This window comes from Cnephaeus nilssonii (genome assembly GCF_951640355.1).
Source record: "Cnephaeus nilssonii genome assembly, chromosome: 23".
Classification (NCBI taxonomy): domain Eukaryota; kingdom Metazoa; phylum Chordata; class Mammalia; order Chiroptera; family Vespertilionidae; genus Cnephaeus; species Cnephaeus nilssonii.
Genome location: NC_137094.1, coordinates 9,869,662 through 9,894,507, shown reverse-complemented (window position 1 = coordinate 9,894,507; position 24,846 = coordinate 9,869,662). Strand labels below are relative to the sequence as shown.

Below are 24,846 nucleotides of genomic sequence, written 5' to 3'. Positions count from 1 at the left end.
TAATTATTCAACGGTTTGAGATTATTGGGCTCTTTTCAACACACTGTCCCTGCTGCCTGCCTTTGGCCCTTACACTCTTCATTAACACCTCGATTAGAGTGTGGACAGGGTGACAGATTAAATTACTAAAAAAGAACTCAAACCAGTTTATTTGGCTTTTTACTAAAATTCATTGTGATTAAAAATAAAACACTTTTCCATGATATTTAAAATATTTATTAAAACAATTTTTTGTTCTTACTACATAGCATTTTTTAATCCATGTTGCTGCACTTCAGTTACCATTGGTATATTGTTCTGTTCGTCTGAGAGGATAATTCTCTCTTCTCTGCATTTTGGCTAAGATCTAGTGTCTAAGAGCATTACTTTGTGTGCCTCTTCTCTCGTGCACTGGCTGGGAGTGGGGGTCAGGGATTCACTGGACTAACACCCCAAAGCAGGCTGCTGTTGCTGGTCTCACACATGTGCAAGCTGACTTTCACTGAGGTTGGTATTGCCATGCGTTCGTCATTGATCTCTGATCTCTGTCCCTCAGTATCTCTTACCTACAGTTTTAGTGTAGTCACATGCATTGCTTTTCTGGTTGGTTGCTAATTAATTTTGCAACCCACAGGAACTCCAGCATTTTCTCTACTCAGGCCCCCTTAGATAGCTCCATGCTGTCTGTCTTCCTTGTGGTCCTCATCCGGTCATGAGACCTGCACACCCCACCTTGCCCTGTACCATACTGTTTCCAGTATCACAGTTTTGTAATGTATTTTGAAATCAAGCAGTGTGATGGCCCTAGTTTTGTTCTTTTTGTATAACTTGTGCTTTTCAATTTAAAATAACTGTAGGACTTTCTATAAGTTAAGAAAGAACCGATAGGCCATGCTCCTGATTCACTTTACAGCCACATGGCAGGCAGGGGCATTGCCCAGGTCGTATATTTAAAGGATCCGTGAGAGATGAAAGGAAAATTGATTTATGGTTGTTTCTTAGGACTCCTGATTTTCCAGTGTGCCCATTATTTTATGGTCCACCCTGTTTCTTAAAAATTATCTCTTCCTTTGACTTGTAAGATCTTACTCCTGTGATTTGTTGTTTCTGTCTCTTATGCTGATCACTCCTCTTTATTGTGCCCCTTCAAAGTACAAGTAGGTGTATGATTTCACCTCAATAGATACATGTTAATGACTCTCAGGATGTTATCTCTTCAGATCTCTACCATGGCCTCCATGCCAATGGCTAGCCCTCTCTCTGAGTTTTAAATTTAAATGTCCCATGCCTCCATTCTTAAATAGAGCCAACACAGAACTAATTTTTGACATTACTTGCCTCACCTCCTACGAAAATAGAAATTAAAAGTCTCATGCCATCTCAGGCCGTCATGGTCTTGTTAAGGGGGACATACACCTTAAAGTCGCCGTTCAAGTCCCCACCACCCACCTGTGTGTGGGCTCAGATCGAGTGGGGCTGGCTCTGATGTTGAACAGAGACTGCCCCTGAAAAGAGCCACCATATACAATGTAGCTTCTCTGAAAAGAACAGCAAGAATAAAGCCCCCCAAGACCCCGGGGGGACCAAGACAATCAGGGGGACGTGTCCCTGGTGCAGTGGGTCACAGGGAATGACTTCTCTGCCACTGATGGATGCTGCTGTCGCTTTCCGCTGTGACACTGATAATCCTCAGAGAAGAAATCCTCTGGCCCAGAAGGTCACAGGGAAAGGCATTTCCAAATGTGACAGTGAGAATCGCTCGGCTTTATACTTTAGCTCATCATTGAGAAGAGATAAAAATGGATTTTATTCTTTTTATGATTTTCATTCCCTTCCTGAATGATACTGAAGTCTCTTTGATGACTTCTGGTTGCTATTGTGAATATATACTAACAATGGCTATTTTGAAAATGTGTACGAAGATGGCTAAAATATATGGATTCCATCTAGTATAAAGAATTTTTGTTTCCTGAAGAGAAAAATTCACTCATTGTCTCAATGTATACAGACAGGCAGTATAGGAAAATATCCATTTATGCCCTGATGTGAAACTTTTCAAAAACAGAAAGGCAATAAGCTAAAAATCAGTTGAATACACCTTGAACCAGGTACTGTGGTAGGTGCACTTACAGGTATGAATTTATTTCATCAATTTCCAAACTTCTACAATGGATTATAAGTATTTTATTATTAAGCAAGGAGGAGCTACAAGTATCCCTTAATCAGTTCAGAAAAGAAATTGACTTTCTCATCTGCTTTTTCCATTCATATTTTTGGGGGGGTCTTATTTAATCCCTCCACGAAGTTTACTTTTATCCCTTCCCTTCTCCACGTTCTCTTTAATGTACACCACTGTACTTCCTGAGTTTTAAACTTTTTTTTATACTCCCAAAGGCAAAATAAATACATTAAAATAGGCTCTGCTCCTAAACTGCAGCAACAACAAAAATGCCCCCAAAGCAACAGTAACAAGCAGGAGAACCATTCGCCTCTCCTCACCCAAGCGGTTCCTCCTCCTTCCCCTACCACAGGAAGGGGCGTGCGTTCTAAAAAGCCGATCCGAGTGCAAAAATTACCTCATTTACCTCTGACACATAAAGCAAACCGGATTTAATCAGTACCGAGAACAATGAAGAAAAAAACGTCTGCCCACTGAAAAATCAATAAAGAAAAAAAAAAAGGATATGGTGTTTGTCTAAACCAAACACAATGAGACAAAAATGGGCCATCTTCCCCTCGTCTCCGTGGGTAGTTAATATGCGTAGGTAACAGGGCAGGCCTGGGCGCTGTCCCCAAGTTGACCTGTAACTAGGATTCTCCTTTCCACAGCCCCTGGGACTCACCAATTTATATGTTCCACCACCTTTTTTCTTGTATATCATCCACTCATCACAACCCCTAAAGATTTCCTCCCTAATGACTTCTCTCTACATTAATTAGTTGTATTTTGTGTGTGTGTGTGTGTTTAAGCTTCAAATGACCAGATGTATCACTCCTTGTCTCTTCCTAGCAGACATACATGGAACTGTCATTTTCCTCAGAGAGGGGGCAGTTGGGGTCTAGGCTGGCGAGGGAATCTAAAGGCTCAGACTTCTAAAACATGCAACACGTTAACTTTTTTCTGTGACCAGGTCATTGTTGGTTTTGCTGCCAACTTTCTCCACCTGAGCACGACTTTATGGATTGGGTCCGGCCGTCCCTTCACATGCATCTATTCCAACGGCTGTGGATTGGATTTTTCTCTGAGAACCAGACCAGTGACTTCCCGTGGGTGGAAGCAGATCTTTTACATGTCCACGTATTTCCTTCCATGGTGTGATCCTGGGATCATTGGGGGTGGGGGGGCTTCTCACAGATTCATGCCCCCCCCAATGACTCTTGGACAGCGTCCTATTATGTGGGTGATGGGGTAAATGGGCCCACATGTGAGCAAGCCCTGGTTGGTCGTGGCAGCGTCCCCACAAAGACAGCAGAAGTGCGCAAGGTCACTCGAGGCCTCTGCCTGGGGCTGCCACGGGGTCATTTTTGCCTTATGCTCTTGGCCACGGCAAGTCATAGGCCACGTGAGTACGGCTTTCAGCTCACACAAAGAGGGTCTCTAAGCCCCAAATTCCTCATTCCAGCGCCAAGAGAATCCGGGTGCTATTAGTCTGTGAGGAAGGAATACTAAGCACCTCCACTGCAGAAATTAAATAGAATCTGACCCCGGGGGAAAACCAAGTTCTCCAGGGGGCGCTCTAGCTCTCCTGGGACCTGTGCTAGAGGACTCAACTGAGAACTCCCCTGGCCTTAGGGAGTCAGAGGAAAGGCACCTTGGAGGAGAGGTTAGCCAGGGGGACAGCTCTGCCAGTCAAAAAGGGCTCAGAACAGCTCCATTGTCATTTATTCCACAAAATGTAGTGAGCCCCATTTGGACGCTGCCACGACCAAAAAGGGCTCAGAACAGCTCCATTGTCATTTATTCCACAAAACGTAGTATGCTAGTTTTGGGACTAGGGATGGAAGAAAAGTCTTTGTCCAATTTCTCCCATTTGCCTTAATGCCTCTTTCTGTTCTGTTCATTAATGATCATTAGTAATTCTTGTCTAGAATGTTTCAGTCATTTGAAGTCTCTTCGTCCTTTGTTCTTGGTGCTGAATGGTGTCCCTTTCATCCGACCGTCAGCAAATGCGAAAACGGGGAGGAACTCCAGGCCCTTCTCTGCTTCTCTTTTTAGGTTTTCCACCTCATCCCACTGATTTTACTTACTAAATGCTTCTCAGGTCTAACCCCTTCCTTCCCATCGCTCCCCGCCACTGTCACAATTGTTCTAATTTAGCAATATCTTCTCTCTCCTTACCTTCCCCTCTCCATCTGTCCCTATTCTAGATTGTTCTCTGAAAATCTTGACTTGCTTACAATTTAACACCCTCTCCTGCTGCCCTTTTCTATTTTCTCCCTCCTTAATTTGCCTGGTTTATTCCGATTTAATTATTAAGCATTTCAAGATTTCTTCTTAATACTCCATTCTCTGTCACCTCCCCTGCCCCCAGAGTAGATAGTTGCCCATTTCCTATGTCCTTGAAGAATTGCCCGGCTGGCGTGGCTCGGTGGTTGAGCGACCACCTATGAACCTGGAGGTCATGGTTCGATTCCCAGTCAGGGCACATGCCCGGTTGTGGGCACAATCCCCAGTGTGTGCAGGAGGCAGCCAATCAGTGACTCTCTCTTCATTGCTGTTTTTCTCTCTCTCTCTCCCTTTCCCTTCCTCTCTGAAATCAATAAAGAACATTACAAAAAGAATCTGCAGACATCTTCATTAATACCCTTCCTATTTTTTAATGTCTCACTAGACCATGAGCTTCTTGAGGTCAAGGCCAACTCTGTCCTTTCATATTGACGTCTCCAGTGTTATTCCAGCCCCAGCCTATAATGGTCCCTCAATGAATGTTTTTATGTCACTCAGTACATTGAAGTCAATTGGATGGTGCCCCTGCGTTGAGGCCCCAGACAGAAGGGAGGCATCCGGAGAGCAGCGCCAATGAGTGATCTTTTCCTGGCCCCTGTCCCCCAACCTCCTAGTGGAGCTCTTCGTCCGATGACGAAGTTCCTGGCAATTCCCTTCATTACTAGCGATGCCTCTAAAACAGAACAGAGTAGGACAACTCTCTCATTGTTTGTTCCACGGGAGAACGGGGTAGGATAACTCTTTCTCCCATTGTTTGTTCCACGGGAAGGCGCTCGCTCGAGGGAAAGTGAAATAGATGAGATTTGTGATTTAAGAGACAGAGGCCAATTCACTTCTTCCCCATCGTGTCCAGCGAACAGCGAGGCCCAGGCAACTCTCGCCGGGCACAGCGCGCACGGAGATGAGCGGAGCCTTCCGCCGGCTTTGTTTACCATAATGAACTGGTCAATAAACATCACAAATTGTTTATCCATATACATCTTGACAGATTACTCTTTATGAAATCCATTTAGCAAGTGAGGTTTTCCCATAAGGATGAAAAATGAAGATTTTAAACAGATTGTGGGAGAGCTCTGGCTACACCAGGAGAGTCAGTGTAATAAAGGTTTCTTTATATTAATATTACAGAAACCATTTATCCTGACAAAATCAATATCACAAGTCATCCGAGTTTGCTGTTTCTCGTCCAAAGCTTAAAACATCTTTCCCTTTATTACGTTTAATTCTGTTTTAATAAAAGTGAGCTATATTTCATTTAGGAGGTGCTCTGGAGGAGTGGTAACTTCTAAAATGACATCAGACTTGTAGCTTATTTGCTAAAAGAGTCTTGGAAATGTTTAAAATCATATTTGAGCGGCTGAGAAATTCACAGGAATCGTTTTACTTAGGCCTTAATTACCAAATTATCCCCAGCGTCCTCTGGGCTGGAAACAAACGATAATATCCAGAAAGTCTCCTGTGAACTCCATTCACATAAAACTCCCTCCGACTGAAGCCGCGCAATTATAACCAGTCAGATAAGTGAGATACAACAAGGGCTGGGAGAAGGGACTATAACATCAGGAATAGTCATATTTAATTACTCACCACCCTGCGTGCTTTCGGAAGACGCGATTTATTTATTCCTTGGAGACTCAGGACGCAATACCCCATGTATAGTGACAGAGCTGACTTAAGAGTTAAGCGTGTCGCTGGCAGAAAATGGAACCATATCAAGGAAAAGGAATTATGTTATACGCTGGAAACAGTTCCTCTAAATGTACTGTATATAAAATGAGTGTGATTGTCTCATGAGTGAATGGTAATAAAAACTGAAATACTCAAGAGATACTTATTCAGGAGTGGAGTGGTGATAAATACACACGCTGGGGAAAGCAGAGCGCTCATTGCTGCTTCTCACCAATGTGACATAAAACGCCGACAAACAATTTACTCTAAGTAATAGCACATAATGAAATGAAGAGCAAATTAAATATGGTGGTTTTTTTTTCACTTCTAGAATTCCATTTTAATTTCAGTGCATAATTTTCTAATACGTAAGTAGCCCAAACAGAACGTCGGTTTGAAATGGAGTTCTGATGCAATTTCTGTACATAAAGGACTTTGTGTAGTTGATTGTAGGAGGGGGAAAAAATGTCCTTCTACCACGACATAAGAAGGGCAAACTCCAGGACAGTGGTTTTTCAAGAGAAACTGTTCCTTATTTATTCCCCAGGTGACTTAGTCCATAAAACAAATTTGCAGTTTATTTAGCAGCCTTGGCTTTTATCAGCCTTTTTGAGGGTGTTGAAGGATTACCCAAGAGATCACACCCTAAAGTTGCAGTGAGTACAGGAACTGTCCACCCAGCATCTTCATGAGAAAGTGGAGTGGATCCATAATGTTTTCATTAAGTGTGTCTTATACAAGGTCCCTGCTAAACGTGGGTGGTCTTCTCACTAGTACCGTTTTTTGCTTTTCAAATACTTCCTGGCATCAAAATTGTTCATCCTCACCGACGACATTGTCACAGGTTAAGAGTTTGAAGAAACAGGTTTTCATTTCTGTCGTAGCAAAAATGCGACAACAGTGATCTTTTTGTTTTTACAAGCAATTTTAGGAGCAAGAAATCGAAGTTGAAGTGAAATTCTCTCATATTTATTTAATTAGCGTCTTTTCAAAGATCAGGATAATGCTCTGTTTTCCAACCAATCCAGATAAGTGATTTCAGTGCATAAAATAGAAAAGGAAATATAACTTTTATTCACACATTGTCAGTATTGGAATGTGTTTTCCTCCACCTGTTTTCTTAGCGAAATTTAGACTTTATAAAACCAAATACAGAATATCAAGATGTTTAGGGAAGACAATGATGATCACATCCAGTTTTCTGTTTCACAACTTGATAGATACTTGAAAAGATAATTTGGAGGGGACCTAGTAATCTTAATTTATAGCTGTCAGGAGAAGTGCTTTTGTGTGAAAGCAAAATTTACAGTATTCTCAGTTGAACAACTGGATTCAAAATAATCCATGAGATGTACTGGGGCATGTAAGAAAGCAGAGTAACACTTTTTTTATTGCCATTAATTAGCTTCCAAAGAGAAGGCTTCATAGAGGTTTACCATAAACAGCATTTCGATAAAAAGATTTCTTTTCTGTTTTGTTGTATCTCATGGTGGTTTGTTTAACTCAAGAATCCTTTTCCGCCTGTTGGCTAAAACGGACCATATTAGTCCACAGTGTTATCCATATATGTGCCTCCTACCATGAATTATTAATCAGAACGCTTGACGGTTTACTTCTCTTGTTTTCAGATGTCAGCCTTGCAATTGTCATCTCTCCGGAGCCTTGAATGAAACCTGTCACTTGGTCACGGGCCGCTGTTTCTGTAAACGATTTGTCACCGGCTCAACGTGCGACACTTGTGTTCCCGGCGCAAGCCACTTGGATGCCAGCAACCCGTGGGGTTGCAGCAAAAGTAAGTGAGCTCCGTCCGGCCCAGGGCTGGTGTGTGAGGAGCCAGCCCCTGGGGAAGAGGGTCCGTGTTCTCTCTCCCCACTGAGCACCCGTCCGGCAGGCTTAGCTACAAGGCAGAAAGTGTAGGTCAGAAATGAAAAAAACAAAAAAAATTACATGAAATGAAACGTGTGTTCTTTTTCCTTGATTCGGTCATGGGAAATGATGATATGATTATATTACTCATGGGAAATGGACACTGGTGATAGTATCACCAAGAAGCCGACGAAAGTCCTGATGTTCCCAAAACTGAGGGACATCACTGCTTAAGCCAAATGACCGGTCCTCCCTCCACCCAACAGCATCTCCGGGCAATTGCCTATAGCAAATGGAAGATTTCTATTTCACTCGAATTTTGTGTCCTTCCATCCCACAAGTCTTATGGGCACTGCGCTATTAGTTGCTTATTGATATTTATCAAAGCTTATTACTAACCCCTGCATTTGATATTCTTTTCTTTCTGTTTTCACCGGCACTCACTGTTTAGATGTTTCTCGTGCTTCTAGTTCCAACTCTTGGGAGCCAAAGTTTATCTCTTAGCACCTTTCAGCTTCTCAGCACCATTTTCCAGTTCCTTGAATTGGCTCCACGCAGTCACCTGCTGCCCCACAATCTCATAACATACCGATGAATTCTTTAGATTTCCTTCAAGATCATGTATCTTGCCTTTTTCAGAATTCCTAAGAAATACCTGCTGTAAACACATGGCAAGGAGCTCTCTCCCACACGGTGTACTGTGCGTGTCCTCCTCGGGGCTTCCTGAGACGGTAGTGAGTCACGGCACTAGGAAATGCCACCATTCGGGACACGTCACCACAGGCCTGGGCTGGTGCTCTCTATTTAAGGAAGAGAGAGAGAACTAATGGGATATCGGCAACTGTACCGGATTTTTTTGTTGTTGTTAATCCTCATCCGAGGATATATTTTCCATTGCTTTTTAGAGTGGAAGGGAGGGACAGGGAATGGGGGGGAGAGAGAGAGAGAGAGAGAGAGAGAGAGAGAGAGAGAGAAACATTAACGTGAAAGAGACACATCCATTGGTTGCCTCTCGCATGCACCCCAACTTGGGCCGGGGAACGAACCTGCAACCCAGATACGTGCCCTTGACCGGGAATCGGACCCAAGACCCTTCTGTGCACAGGCCAATGCTTTAAACACGGAGCAACACCAGCCAGGGCTGTACTGGGTTTTGAGATAGTGAAAGGCAGGTATAGCTGAGGACTAAGACGTAGTTCGATGTTGCACCTGTGTGGTTCACCTTCAGTACCCTGTGTTTATTGGTTCCTCGAGATGTTAGCCTACCTCCAGATGTTTATGCTGCTCTTGAGGAGCCACTGTCATAATTGCCTGTGTATAAATACAGTCTACACACCAATCTGGCTTTTACTGACCACTTAGTTAATATTTGTTATCCATTGATTAGCTTTAGAATTGATTGATTTGTGTGCAACATCGATTCCAGCGTATTGCTCTGGGTGTCAGCTGTAGATCATCACTTACTACAACAAACCAAATCTTAGTGATTTTTTGATCGGTTCTGCCAGGAACTTTGTGTGAAAGTATTTGCAGCGGCTGCACTTTTTGCTACCTGTTCCTGTTTCTGAGATACGGTCTAGGAATTCTACCTCAGGCAAAACTGGGCAGTCTGGTCACTGGGAATTGGCCTACTTTTCTTGGTATTGGCAGACGCTTTGCGTTGTGTCTTTTCTTCTCTGGGCTAAACATTCTGGATCTTTTCAAATGCTTCCAATTTTGAATAATTTAAAAAAACTTGCATATTCCTAAGTATTCTTCCCTGGACATAGGCATTTTGGTTTCTCTGTTTAAAATTGTGATCTTTAAGATTGGGAGCGCAGGATCAGCAGAGGAAATGGGTTAAAAAGAGAAATCAGACAGGATTCCTGCCTTTAGAGGAGCTTAGCACAGTGAGCATAGGGCTCAGGGAAGTGCTAACTGTGGGGCACACAGGAACGGCGCTGCTTTCTTTACGGTCCCCCTGGGTTTCACATGGTCCTTGCTTTCTGTGCCACCAGCGGCCGGAACCTGCTTCACAAAGATGCGATTGAAAGGAACGTGGTGCTATCTATTGTTGGAACTGTGAACTACCGCGGGCTCCGGTTTCCTCTCGTCCAACAGATGTCAGGGATGTGTTTGCCTTGAGAATCCCAGTGTCGCAAGGTGTTTTCCTACACAGTTCGGGAACCCTGGGACTATAACAGTTATCTTCTCCATGTCCTTAGAGACCACTGACAAGAGTTTGGCAATGGCGTCTGTGATTTTTATTTTTATGATGAGGCTTTGGGATAGGAATCCTAAGATCTGATTTTCAGAACGTGGGAGAATTGATTTGGTTTCAGATAAAGCAGTTAGGCCCTCTCTGATGGTATGCTTTCTGGTTGTGTGATATGCTTTTTGCCCATTCGTATTTGTCTCATGCTTTTAAAATGAGAGTAATTTTCCTTGGTAAGAGGGATGGAAGGAAACAGGTATTTAATAGTTCTGTTTTTTGTATACTTTCCTAACAAATGATATTCCAGTTTGCCTTAAACTTCTGGCTATAAAATTAACTAATATACACATACACACACACTTATATACACATACATGTATATTTATTATTTAATTATAAATATTACATTTATGTTTTAACTATTTATAGATCCTTTGTGTTTCTCTTCTTGACATTACTCTACTCAGCTCAACTTTTATGTTTACCCTTGCTTATCTATCCATCTTTTTATCATTCATATTTTTTATCCCTGCTTATCAAAGAGGCTGTTTTAATTCTCCTTTTTTAAAAAGAAATATTTTTATTATGGTAAAACATACAGAACAAATTTTCCATATTAGTAATTTTGTTAAATATATTTTATTGGTTTTTTACAGAGAGGAAGGGAGAGGGATAGAGAGTTAGAAGCATCGATGAGATCTATCAGCTGTCTCCTGCACACCTCCTACTGGGGATGTGCCCGAAACCAAGGTACATACCCTTGACTTGAATTGAACCTGGGACCTTTCAGTCCACAGGCCAACGCTCTATCCACTGAGCCAAACCGGTTAGGGCAGTGGTTGGCAAACTCATTAGTCAACAGAGCCAAATATCAACAGTACAACGATTGACATTTCTTTTGAGAGCCAAAGTTTTTAAACTTAAACTTCTTCTAACGCCACTTCTTCAAAATAGACTCGCCCAGGCCGTGGTATTTTGTGGAAGAGCCACACTCAAGGGGCCAAAGAGCCGCATGTGGCTCGCGAGCCGCAGTTTGCCGACCACGGCGTTAGGGCAATATTAATAATTATTAAACTTTTTTATTGAATGCATTGGGGTAACATTGGTTAATAAAATCATATAGGTTTCAGGTGTACAATTCTATAATATATCATCTGTACATTGTATTGTGTGTTCAGCACCCCAAGTCAAGTCTCCTTCCATCACCATTTATCCCCCCTTTACCATCTTCTACCTTCCCAACCTCCTTTTCCCTCAGACATACCATTGGAGTTTTGTTGTTATTGCTTAATCCAGCCCCACAACCTTCCTCCCTCTGACAGTTCATTCATAATGTTGTACAACCATCCCCATTACCCATTTCCATAACTCTTTTCTTCTTTTGAAATGGAAACTATACTCTTTAAATGTTAATACCCTTCATTCTTCAGCCCCTGGCAACCACAGTTTCACTTTCTGCCCCTCCCTTTCTCGGTCCCTCCTCTACTTTGGGGTCCCATTACACAACTGTTGGTGCAGGGCACACCTGACATTGTCCCCTAGGTCCCTGAGGCTCTGTTCCCTTTTGTTCTGTCTTTTTCTGTTCCTCTTTCCCTTGGATTGGATAAATCAGATTGCTGTATCTTTAAGCTCCATCTCTCCCTTTATCTTCCAGTTTACTGTTTGTTTGCTACACTCAAGAGTCTGTCTATTGATTGCCTCTTTTTATGAGTCTGGTTCACAGTTTCTTTGAGTGAGTTGTAATTTTACTCTGAAAACACTTAAGCTATTAGTGTGGGTGGTTGTTTTTGTTTTTGTTTTTTATAATTTGCATAGGCTTAAGTGGTGGAAAACTTTCGCCACTGTAGCGTACTGATGTCTCTAACCAGTTTTTTTGTTTTTTTTTTAATTTTTACGTGTAGCCTGGCTTCCTACGGCATCGCTCCTGTGTCTGAATAAGCCAATGCTATGGGCAGTGTTTAGGCTCAGATACTTTCAGACCTCAGAGCTCCTGCCCGTCACAGTGAGTTAGAGCTCCCAGAAATAGTTCTTTGGATGATTTGCCGGGTTTCATCTCACTAATCTATTCATGTTGGTTTAACCAGAAGCACTCTGTGTTTTTTTTTCCTTTTGAAACGTCTCATAATTCTCCAGCTATTCTTTTATTTCTTCATCTCGTCTATGGAAGACACTTTCCCATTGTTCCCAGAACCCATCGTCCACTTGTTTTAAGTTAACAGAACTTAGAGCTGGGTCCATGGCCTTATCCTCTCCTGTAGTTAATTATCACCATGCCGCTAATCTTCCGACTGGCGTGTGCGGGCACCAGTGACGTGTGGATTCCTGGGTTGTGCGCGCCCCGGCACAGGGCATGCCCTCTACCTCTCCTCCTTCCTGCTGATTTGGTTGTGGACTTAGTGGTCATCTACCTGGGTCTGTGTAGACAAAAATGACCTTGTATGGATGGCAAAGTAAAAGCTGGAGGGATCTAGATGTCTGGATGCACTGGCCAGCACTCCCAGCCTTTTGTGTGAGAGAGGGACACACCCATGCACACACGGCATCTTATAACCCTGACAGGTAGACATTGTCATCCTCTTGCTATAAATGGGGAAAATTCCAAGAGTCCAATCGAAATGTGACTATAGACGTACAACTACCAAAGTGCCAAAGCCAAGATTAAAGCACATGGCACCGAGACAGATGGATGCGGTCACAATATCATGCGTTCCGACCTTGAATGAGAGTCTGGCATATGAAGAGGCCGTTCCTGGCAATTTTGATGAATGAATATGTGCTCATTTTCTCAGAAATCTACTTTTAGCACATGAAGGATGGGCTCAAGTTATCTCGTGCCCAGCATTTCATATTTATTCCCCAAAGGGTGTGAGACCATCTAAGCATTCTGGTCTATGAAAATGCTCACGTAAATGCCAAACTGGCACTATTCATTCATACTGAAAACCTGGACGAGATAGTGGGGCAGTGGTCCTAACACATAGTCAACTTGAAATATTCAGCGGAGCCCTGTGTATGTATCTGTGTGTGTGTGTGTGTGTTTGTGTGTGTGTGTGTGTGTGTGTGTGTGGCCAAGGAAGTTTTCGTGGAATGTGAGTCACATTCAGTACCCTTTGACCTGGGACTGAAACATCTCTCTCTCGCAGTCATCCTGAAAGTATTTCACTGTTTTCAAAAATAGTCTGAAGGTCAGTGTTGATTGCTTTAACCCTGCAATCTGTTGAGCCCCTGATAACATGCAGAGTTTTAGATGTAGTTACTAATGATCACTAAAAGAAATATTAAATTGCCGTGGCTGGCAAGGCTTTCAGAGAGTGCTGTAAATGAGACAGTTTGTGATCTTTGTGGTTCCACCAAGAGCAACGGTGTTTAGAGCCCTAAATTAAAACTCGCTGCCACATCAAATGTACTGTCAGCGTTCAGCCAATCAAAGTGACCTTATCAATTATGGCGAATCCATGAATTTGAAAATATCAGGTATTTATAAATAATCCTCTTTTCATGTGTCCTTTAGAGATTGTTACTACTCTCGTACTCTATCTAAATAGGCATACAGACAGTTAGACTTTTCATATAACAATGCAAATTCCAAAGGAGAAACCAAGATTTAAAGGGGAAGAATGAGAGTGTATCTAGCTTGAATGTTTTTCTTTAAAACTCTGACATCAGTATGATCTACCATCCTGGCACCCCTAAAGGTGCTGGCGTATCCACATAGTACATTGAAATTGTTTCCTGCTAATATCTGGACTATTTAGCATTCATAACATCCATCACTATTTGTATGACCAACTATTATCCTTTTCTTACACTGTGCTCTGTGAAGCAAGATGAGGCATTTTGCTTAATGTGATGGAAAACGTCCTTTTCAGAAACCTCAACATCATGCTTCTTCAGTTTCAAGTGTCAGTGGATCTTATTTATGTCACAATTTAAATTAATTAAATAGAAAATGAGTGTTGATGCATTCTTGGATAGTTCCTAAAAAAAAAGTGCTTAATGTAAAATTTTGGGGTTTCCCCCTCAATTATATTTCTATTAAGCTGCACTGACCTACAAATCTGTATTATGTTTACAGATAAAATGCTTTGTTTTAGAAATTCATGATATATACCCTTTGTTTATTAATGTCTTGGTCAACCGCGTGTCTTCTTGATGAAGTAATCCTGAAACAGAACGACCTCTTTGCTGGATCTCTTACTTCATTGTACTTGTGTGCTTATTGATTGCCTTTGCTAATAAATGCTCTCCCCATTGTCATTTAGCTCCGTCCCAGCAACCTCCACCCAGAGGACAAGTTCAAAGTTCTTCGGCCATCAATCTCTCCTGGAGCCCACCGGATTCTCCCAATGCCCACTGGCTTACTTACAGTTTATTCAGGGACGGGACTGAAATCTACACAACTGAAGATCAATACCCGTACGGTGAGTGTAGAGTCCGTGATGGAAAGATACACTATGCTAAGGGTTGATACATTAGTTAAGTCCTTTGACATTGAGGATAAATGTGGTTTCCTCTGTCCAGCACAGAGTGTTTCCAGCAGAGAGAGAATTATACACCTCACTAGTAAAGAAATGTAATAAACGAGATGCTTCGTATTTGATAAGCCCTTAATGTTTACCAAATTCTCACAGATGAAAAGGAAAAAGACCCAGCCAGCATTGATGAGGATATGAAGGAGCTAGAACCAACCTCACTGCTGGCATATCTGTGTGGGCTCATGGGTACAACTTTTCATGCAGCATAAGTTGTTCAAGTATATGCAAAACCTTACCCTTTGCATACCATTTGACTCAGCAAATTTATTTTAGGAAATTCATCTTCAATGAATAGTCATCATTGGACGCAATATCACAAAATACGTTTAAACCTCCACTCTGTAATAGCAAAATATTGGAAAATTCAGACATTCAAAAATCTTTCAATAAATTATGGTACATGGCATACTAGAATCCTGATACATTGTGAAGCAAATTGTAGGATATGATTGCCTTAAAAAATTTTAGTTTACATATTAATGAATGGAAAACGTTCAAGATGTATTGTTTAAAGTAATTAAGTGGTTTTAAAAATAACCTATGAGTTACGTTTTAATTCAAAAACATATAAAATGACTCTAAGACTTACCACAAACTGATGTTTAGTTTTCTCATATTTCAAATATTTTTATAATATGAATTCAATTTTTAAAATCCTCAGGTTAAAAGTGGATGGAACACAACATGATCTTAAATTGAAAGAGGAATGATGTGAACAAAACCATAAACACTGTCTTTGCATCTGTAACTTGTATGAAGACTTTAAAGGAGCTTGTAGAAATCAGGCGGTCGAAACACATGGTCTTTAGAAAATATTCACTTATATGTTTGAGATACAGTTTCCCTAAAGACACAATGAAGAAACATAAATTTTTACTTTCTTCCAGTTCTGCCTTCTTTGATATTTGCTCCTGGTCTTGTTTAGCTACAAGCCAATTTAAGAAACAACGCGTATTTTCCGGCGTATAAGACGACTGGGCGTAGAGAAGATTTTCCTGGGTTAAAAAGTCATCTTATACGCCGGAAAATACGGTAGTTTAAGAAACATAGGAGCCCTGGCTGGTGTAGTTCAATTGGTCCCGCATTGTCCCATGGACCGGAAGGTTGCTGGTTCGATTCCTGGTCAGGGCACACGCCCAGGTTGTATGCAGGAGGCAGCCAAGTGATGTTTCTCTCTCACATCGATGTTTCTCTCTCCCTCTCGCTTCCTCTCTCTCTCTAAAATCAATAACACATTTTTTAAAAAAGAAACATGGCAACAGGATGTCGACTCATGTTGTTCTCTTAGTTTAATGCCCAATTTTCCAAAGTCTAGGTTAACGTGTACAGTTAGAGAAGTCTACAGAGCAATGAAGAAATACTATAGTTCCATAATCTTCCTCAAAATGATTAGGAGGGTGCCTTCTTTTAACATGTTGATTGGCTTTAAAAGTTTTGCATAGCGTATGGTTTCATTCCGTATATATTTATCAGGGGTTACATGTTCCACCTAATTCTGAGTGACTTGCACCTGCATTATAATGTCCGGACGTTCTGATAACTCTTGTCTGTTCAGCACTCCAAGCCTTCTTGGAAGTTAATGGGAGCCCTGAGCTTCACGATGCAGATTGCAGAGGGAAGTGAACATCTGTCTACATCTGCCACACTGGCAAAGCATCCTGATATCCTGCTACTAGAATGTTTGTTTTCTTCCAAATATCAGCATGACCCAGGTGTCCTGAAACTTAAACTTTTGTGATAGGGGAGGGGGGAGTCACAGAAATATTGAAAGTGGTTTTGAAGATGACAGTACCGCTGCTTGAGCTATTGCTGAAGTGGTGAATTAGGGTCACCCAGTTTCCCCTACCGCTTAATTCAATAATGATATTAAACTTCGCTTACAGCATTCTGTCCAGAGGCATATTTCTCATCATAGCATATTGTGATGTGTTTATAGAACACTGCATTTGAGTAAAACACTCGGGCTCTTTTCCATGATTGCACTATTATAGTAGAATCCAAATAACAGTTTCTCACATAATAAATGTGTGCTCATTCACTAATCAGACATTTATATAATCCTATTATACAAGGTCTTCTTTCCTAAAACCTTATTTTTTCATTAAAAAAATGCCACTTCTGGCATTTCTTGACAGCCACTATAATTAATGATGGGACAATTATCTGCATGATGGCATTTGAACAGTAAGAACAATTGGTTCGGGCTGTCAGAACTTTGTATCATTCTAACAATATCCTCGTGTTTGTTATTCTGTTCCCAGTGTGTGGCTAGCATGTGTAATATGAAACAGAAACAGTACTTATATTCACTCGGATGAATACAAATCTTTGGGTTAAATGAAGGCATTTGGAATTACAGGTGCCAGAGTCATTGAACTTTTCAAAGAAAATTAATAATCTCTTCCAAGCAAGTTTGATCATTTGGTTGAGACCATTGTAGAATTCCTTGTTGGAATAAAACTTTTCCTAGCCGGCCTCCTGCACTGTGGGGTCACTAGTTTTCAAACTAAGGTCATGACAGCTGGTATATTACTACTTTCAGAGCCTGCAGATCATTGGTTATTAGTAATAGCATGCTAACAATAGTGGGATAGTTTTAAAGTTTCTGAATTAACTTTTAAAAAATAAGTTAAGGTATAGTCAGTGGTTTCCCTAAATAAAAATTCACTCACGTGCATACCTGTTAGCTTTCATAAGTAGAAGAGAGAGGTGTCGAAGTCAAGTCAGCATATTGGGAATTATACATAATTAGCACCTAATATCACCTCCCCTGCAGCCCCAGTCTGGATTCACATGGGTATTTTCTGTGTCATAGGTGTGACAAGAAAAGCTATTGCAGGATATTGCACTCTTTTAATAGTATTGACATTTTTAGGGTGGCTAGTACATCACATGAGTTTTTCCAACTTCCAGTTTGAAACTGAAGGAGAACTAGGCTTAAGAATCAGGGAGATGGAAATTTAAAATAAAAATCATCTTTATTACAATAAAAGCCAGATTGGAGAATATGCCTTCTCTGGCTGTGCAAAGACAAAAGACTCAGTGGGTTGATGGGAGCATGCTTTGCTTCCCTCTTCCCCCGCCCCTCCAATTCACAGTCAGTTAAATCATTTCTCATTTGGAATGGGGAGGGAGCTAGTCCTTAAATGTTACACTAGGTAAAGGCTTCCACAGGGAAGCTAGAAGATGATTACTTTGACAATAATGGGAAGTCTAGAGTTTCAGACAAAGCTATATCTTAGTGAAACCACCTTTAATATCACATGATTTATTATTCCACACTGCATCAGAGGATCAATGCAACAAGTTATAAGGTGGTTCCTCTGATAAAAAACAAACAGAAAACATAGGGAGGGGATATAAACACAAAAGAGAGAATCAAGAACAGTTGTTTCTGTAAGGCTGTTGATATTATTGCCTAGAAAAATAAATCAGTCTACTAGTATATGGAAAATTATCCGTTTATTCATACTCATTCAGGAAACTTTTAGTCAGTGCTCACGCCAGACCAGGAATTGTATGAGCCACTAGAAACACAAAGATGAAAAGGTTAGTTCTCATGATTGAGAGGGGAGATGGAGAAGTAAAGCAAAATTACTCCGTGGCTTCTGTGTCCTGATTGGACTCTAGTGCAGTACTCAGCATATTTTCATGGGGAGTTTGCAATGACATATATGAAGAACAGCAGCTTTATCCTTCACTCAGATGTTCACTGCCTTCGTCTGTCCAGGCTACTATGAAAGAGAAATGCCACAGGCTGGGTGGCTTATAAACAACAGAAATGTATTACTTCAAGCTCTGGAGGCTAGAGGTCCAAGGTCAGGGTGCCAGCATGGTCAGGGTCTGGTGTGTCTCTCTCCCCCTCCTATCTCGTCCACTCTCTAAAAGTCAGTGGGAAAATATCCCTGTGTGAGGATTAGCCAAACAACAACCACAAAACCTCTGGTGCCTACCTGTTCTTCATGAAGAGTGGACTGGTATAGTTTATGTCATTAAGTTACATAATAGGAGAACCAGTAGAAATGATTTCCTCACCAATTTTGTGGAATGCAACTATTTTCTTTCTTTTAATTTCAGACATCCAGGACTTCTTAGACACTGCCCTGTCACCATATACCTCCTATTCCTATTCCGTCGAGACCTCCAATGTGCAGGGTTCGACGAGGAGTGCAGCTGTCACCTACAGGACAAGGCCGGGGGTCCCAGAGGGAACCTTGAACTTAAGTTATGTCATCCCCGTTGGCTCAGACTCGGTGACACTTAACTGGACGGCAGCCTCCAATCGCGCTGGCCCCGTAGAGAAGTATCTCCTGTGGTGCGCTCCCTTCAATGACACCCAGCCCTGCGTTCCCCATGAAGGTCGCGGAACCTCGGCCACCGTCTGGAATCTGCTTCCCTTCACCCAGTACCGCTTTTCCGTGCAGGCCTGTACCGGTGGGGGCTGTTTACACAGCTCCCCTGTAACCGTGACCACAGCCCAGGCTCCTCCCCGAGGCCTGGGTCCACCTGCGGTGCGGGCCCTCAGTTCCACAGAACTGCGTGTAGAATGGGCTCCGCCGATGGAACCGAATGGTAGGAACTCCAGGCCTAGATTTCACCTTCTTGGGCCAGACCTGCATGAGAATCTAAGGAATTTGGAATTGTGCAAGAGAGTCTGGCAATCCCATGCGTTGTTTTTATTTTTTTTTATAACTGCAGGATATAATAATTGAGAAACAATCTCTAACGATATAAGATACTATTTGTCCTGGTTAGTAGAACGAGTGTATTTCTTTAATCTAATAACAAATTCCATTCATTTAAATTGCCCCTTAAAAGGCTGATATTATCTTTGCTCTTAATGACATCTGCCACAACACAAATTATGTTTCTAATTTAAAACTCACTTACAAAATGCATTATATTTGACTGTGTCACAAAGTTAGGGCACCCATAAGCAGTAAATTTTCTCTTTTAGGCCTAAAAAAGGATATAAAGTAATACAAAAAATATGTATATAGGCTAGCTGACTCCATTAAGTTAATTTTTGTGTTCATACAATTGAACCCTGTTATATAGGCCACACATACTTTCATAGATTTTTTTTAGTAATTTGTACATTATGGCAAAACCTTTTTTCTCTTAGACTTTTAAAATTACTTGATAAAACTAGGTGGAAATCAACTATAATATTCTAATATTTATGCAAACAGGACTTATGTTAAACAGATAGCCAAATTAAAATCTCCAAATTTGAAATATATAAATTGGAAGTAACCTGATAAAATTCCCATAAAGAAAAAGCTATTCTTAGTAGAAATTATAGCCGTTCATGCTGAAAAAAATCATGAATTTACCTATCATAAATTAGTTATTTTGTGTTTATATTTGTTCCAATTTGGTTTTCCCCATGAATATGCTTTTCAGTAGTATTTCATACATTCATCTGTCCATCTCTTTGTTGTTTTTTATAAGTACCTACACTCTGTATTACGGAGGAAGTGGTGAGGCAATGGAGTCAGAAGAATAATGAAAAGCCAACACATTTTAACTGATTTAACTCCACCCTACCCCCCAAATAGTCTGTTTGTCTGATGAGTCATCCTGGCTTCCTGTTTTTTTTTTCTAGGAATAATTGTAAGGTATGAGCTCTACATGAGAAGATTGAGATCTGACGGAGAACCCACGTCAGCAGAAAGTCGAGTGTTTGAGAGCAGCGGCTGGCTCAGTCCTCGCCCGTTGGCAGAGTCAGCCAATGAAAATGCGTTAAGACCCCCTCCAGCAGCCACAACCATCCGTGGCTTGGAGCCTTACACCACATATGAGTTTAGGGTCTGGGCTGGGAATATGGCCGGCAGCGTGTCCTCCCCCTGGGCCTCAGGACAGACAGGAGAATCAGGTGAAGGTCAAGCTCTGAATTCTATTTTTAAAACTCCTGAATGAAAATAGCCTCCAGTTAAAGTCAACAGCACCAGAGTAAGAATTATAAACTTACATAAGCCAAGGGAAAATGTAATACTTGGTTACATGGATAACTCAAGGTCATAAGGAACTTGAAAAGTTTTAGGATGAAAATTCTTTAGTTATTATTTCAATAGGGGCGGGGGATGACTTAACTAAAGTAGCCTTTTAGGAATGTTTGCAAAGTAGCAGTTGGTTTCCAGTCCTGAAGCAGGCTGGCCATATGTTCTCATCTTGCTCCACATTCAGCCCAGTTCACGTTCAAGGAAGGAGATCCCCGTTACAAACCTCACAACTCTGCTTTCGTTCTATTTCTCTTTCCAAAACACATAGTTGAGCTACTGCATCATACCAAATGACAGAATCCTGGATTTCAAAATCCATAATTCACAAGTGTGCTTGAATAAGTAGTTGGCAATATGGAAAAGAAGGAGGATGAAATTTTTTTTTAATTTTTTAAAGATATCCTTCCTAAGGCAAATGAGATATTTTTAATTCCCCACCGTACTCTTTACATGAAAAACACTTCACATGTTATGAGTCTTTAACAAAATAAAAAATACACTTCTGCTATACTTTGAATTAATTCATGGATATCCAAAGAAACCCGAGTCCTGATTTAATGTGGACCTGTTAGGACTGTGGAGGCTAAGGGTAGCTGTAGGTTGATGTCCAAGGGAATCATTTCATGAATAAAATGTGCATTGTGCCAGCCATCTTGGACAAATAACAGTGCCAAGATAGCACAGGTGATGAGCCATGGCGCTCAGGAAGGGGAAAGTCAAGGTCAGAAATGAAAAGTAATGGGTGAAGCCGCAACACCGGACCCTCGTAATCTTATGGGTCACTGGCTAATGAAAGTGTGATGAGGTCCTTTGATAATACACCTTTGGTTAGCACATTTAAAATCCGTATTAAGATCTCAAGGATGGCAAGGGGAGAATGGTATGTGTGTATCTACCCTGCACATTTCAATCAAGATTTATTGAAAACGTACTTCTTTTTTTTCAAATATTTTATAAGACGTATGGTTTCCCACCTAATTATCTACTAGTTATCTTTATGAGCACAATCAAACTCCTAGATTATTTTTATTGTGTAAATGGAAAACGTCTTTGCTGGTAATATGAAATTGCAGGACATCCTTGCAGATAACATGTAAAAATGAATAGTTTTTATATGCAGCAGTATACTCTTTGATTTTTAAAAACTGGAATATTGTGTAAAACAACGGGGTATTTCAGAAACTTGAATGAATGCGGGGACTCAGTTTGTTAAGCCTGTGAGTACAGCGTTCATGGTTTCACTGTTGTCATTGTTGCCCTTGACAGAGCCTATATCCATGGCCCCTCCCTCGGTCTCCCCCCTCTCACCACACTCCCTCAACGTGTCCTGGGAGAAGCCGGCCGATAATGTTACCCGAGGAGACGTTGTGGGGTATGAGATCAGTATGATTTCTGAACAATCCCCTCAACAACCTGCTCCGGTGGTGTTTTCACAGGTATTGCTATTTTCACATAGTTGTCCTTTCACAATTGAATTGTATCTTCAGTTTGACATTTTCTGAGTTTGCAGAATTCAGTGACAGAATTCTTCTTTAGACATTGCTTAAATGGGGCATTTATTCCCTAATGTAATGTGATATGTACAAAGCTCTTCTGTTTATGCACCTTATTTTTTCTAATATAAGCATATTTTAAAACTAAGTTCGTATAATTCTGTTTAATGAAATCTACTTTTCTCACTTAATATATATCCTTAAAAGTTTTATAAGAAGCTGACTTTTGGTAGCTATGTACTATCATATTATTTGGGCATACAATACTTTTTTTAACCAGTGCAAAATCAGTTGACATTAATATTGTATAAATTATTTTGGAAATATAAATAACATTAATAAGGGCATTTAATGTGCATTTTGCATATTTCTAATTCCTTGGGAAAAAATCCAAGGAGTGGAATTTCTCACAGCTTATAGTAAAGGTTATGATGTTCAAAGTTTGGGGTAGATATTGACTTACTGCCTTATAGTATTCCATTCTCCAGCTAGTGGTAATGAGAATAATAATGATTGCTAACAGTTACTGGGTCTTTACTATGTACCTGGACTAATTCATTTGGTAGATATACGCATATAAACAAACTTAGGGGATGAGAGGCTCACGTTAGCCCACAGTGTATGGTTGTGCCAAGGTACAGTCCGTTTGATCAACAGGAAGGTGGCCAATGACCGAGACTGGCTAGTGTCAGCTGGACAAGTCACTGCATACTTGGCCGTTTAGCACCTCTGCCTACAGACAGAGATGCTCTTTGAAGGGATTAATGTGACAACAGGTTCTTCCCATGTGCTGCCTCTCCCAGTAGTTTACCCACATTCCTCTCCCCCAGACTTCCTGGTACCTCATCTTCCAGTCTTTTTGCGTTGATGTCATGACCCATACAACCAAGCCACCATCATATGTTCCAGGTGTAGCTACCTTGGTGCCTTCCCTTTGCACACAGAGTGGATGACCAGGTACACTGCCTGAGGATCTGCCCATGGAGAGGATATCTTCCTGCTGCTGGTTTTTAGGACCATCCCTACATGTGGCTGTAGAGCAGCCTTCACCCACATACTAAGGCAACCATTTATGAACCAAACCACTTTTTCGTACTCTCCCAGCTTTTAGGAGACCTCCCAGGAGTCCTAAGTATGAGCTGAGATTGAGTCACCAGAATGATGGATGACATGGGGGGCTGGACTACCTGCTTGCACAGCATGCTGTGCCTTATGTCCATTTCTCGATACCCACTTCCATTTGATGATGAATTTCGGTTAGGCGCACCTGACCTTAAGACTTGGCATGTCCCACAAAGCTCGTGAGGAGTAACTTTGGCTGCATGGTCAGCTAATGTTCCTTATTCACTTCTCTTTTTCTGAGGCCCAATAGCATGCTAGCAGCTCTAGCAAACGGTATGCGGTTTCCATCCTGTGGTATGTCCTTGCTGCACACCCTAGGTGTCCACCTGGTGATTCTCTTATTGTGGGCTTGCTGTAATAAGGGTCCCATAGCATCCTCTCCCACTCCAATCACCTCCGGTAGCATAGAATCTGCTAGGCTTCGTGTCCCAAATGGCTGGTCTGCTTGCAACACAGCCTGGGTCCTGTCCTCCTCTGGGTGCACTCAGAGCTGGCAGCCTCCCCGGGACTCCGTGAGCAGAACAGCATTCCCAGACATGAGGTGTGCTCTCCCAGAACGTAAGATAATACAGAAGACCCACACACCTTAACATATTTTATCCTAAAAACAGCTTTGTTTTCCAAAAATCTACATTAATAACACCAGGTTGTTCTAAGTGGGATGAATTTTTATAGCAATATGAAGTATTACCCATTTTTAAGTTGTATTTTATTTAGAAAATTTTAAGTCACGTGGCAAAAACAATAAAATTTATATCCTCAATTATATCCTTAATAACCATTTATAATAAGAGAGATAAAGGATTAATAATTCAGTGTCTGTTGTTTTCCTGATTTCTAAATGTAATTGCAGTAAAATGGTTCCACGGTTTTAAATTATTCCTCAATTTTTAGATACTTTGAAATCACTTTATTTCTGAAACCGTATGTAAATGATGTAATTTAAATTCTAGCCCTTACTGGTTTGGCTCAATGGATAGATCATCGCACTGAAGGGTGATGGGTTCGATTCCAGTCAAGAGTATGTACCTTGGTTGTAGGCTGAATCCCCAGTACGGTGTTTCTCTCTCATCGATTTTTCTAACTCTCTATCTCTCTCCCTTCCTCTCTGTAAAAAAATCATAAAAATAGATTTTTAAAAGTAAATAAATAAATTCCAATCACACTGTTTTCTAGAACTATTCACCTAGGTTATAAAATTTTAAAGTCAAGACTCAGGCAAATATTCCAAACGAATTTTATTGTACTCCTAAAGGGAAAATATCTAGAAAAGTCCTGCATACATGACTAACCTGTACAGTTTTCATATTTATGGAATATATTTATATTTATGAAAGACTTTGTGATCTCTTTTTATATCACCAATCCTTGGAAGAAACAGTTTTGTACTTACTCATGCTTATTATCATACTCTCCATTTCAATGACTTTTTTTTCTGGGTGTAATTTCCAGTGGTTCTTAGTGTCCACAGACCAAGCAAATTTACATGGATGCTTTGATCATTTCTAGTTACAATGACGGGCCCAACTCTCCGTGT

The 24,846-nt window shown here is 41.0% G+C and overlaps 1 protein-coding gene across 1 annotated transcript in view; it reads left to right on the top strand.

The window, feature by feature from the left end:
• The window catches only part of USH2A (usherin), a gene marked incomplete at its 5' end in the record, with an annotated part of 397,572 nt that overhangs the window by 78,655 nt on the left and 294,071 nt on the right, over positions 1 to 24,846 (top strand). The window contains 5 exons of the mRNA XM_079763761.1: positions 7,723 to 7,886; positions 14,417 to 14,575; positions 18,767 to 19,261; positions 20,298 to 20,567; positions 21,961 to 22,130. Coding sequence (XP_079619887.1) covers positions 7,723 to 7,886; positions 14,417 to 14,575; positions 18,767 to 19,261; positions 20,298 to 20,567; positions 21,961 to 22,130 — 1,258 coding nt within the window. The remainder of the gene's footprint in view (positions 1 to 7,722; positions 7,887 to 14,416; positions 14,576 to 18,766; positions 19,262 to 20,297; positions 20,568 to 21,960; positions 22,131 to 24,846) is intronic.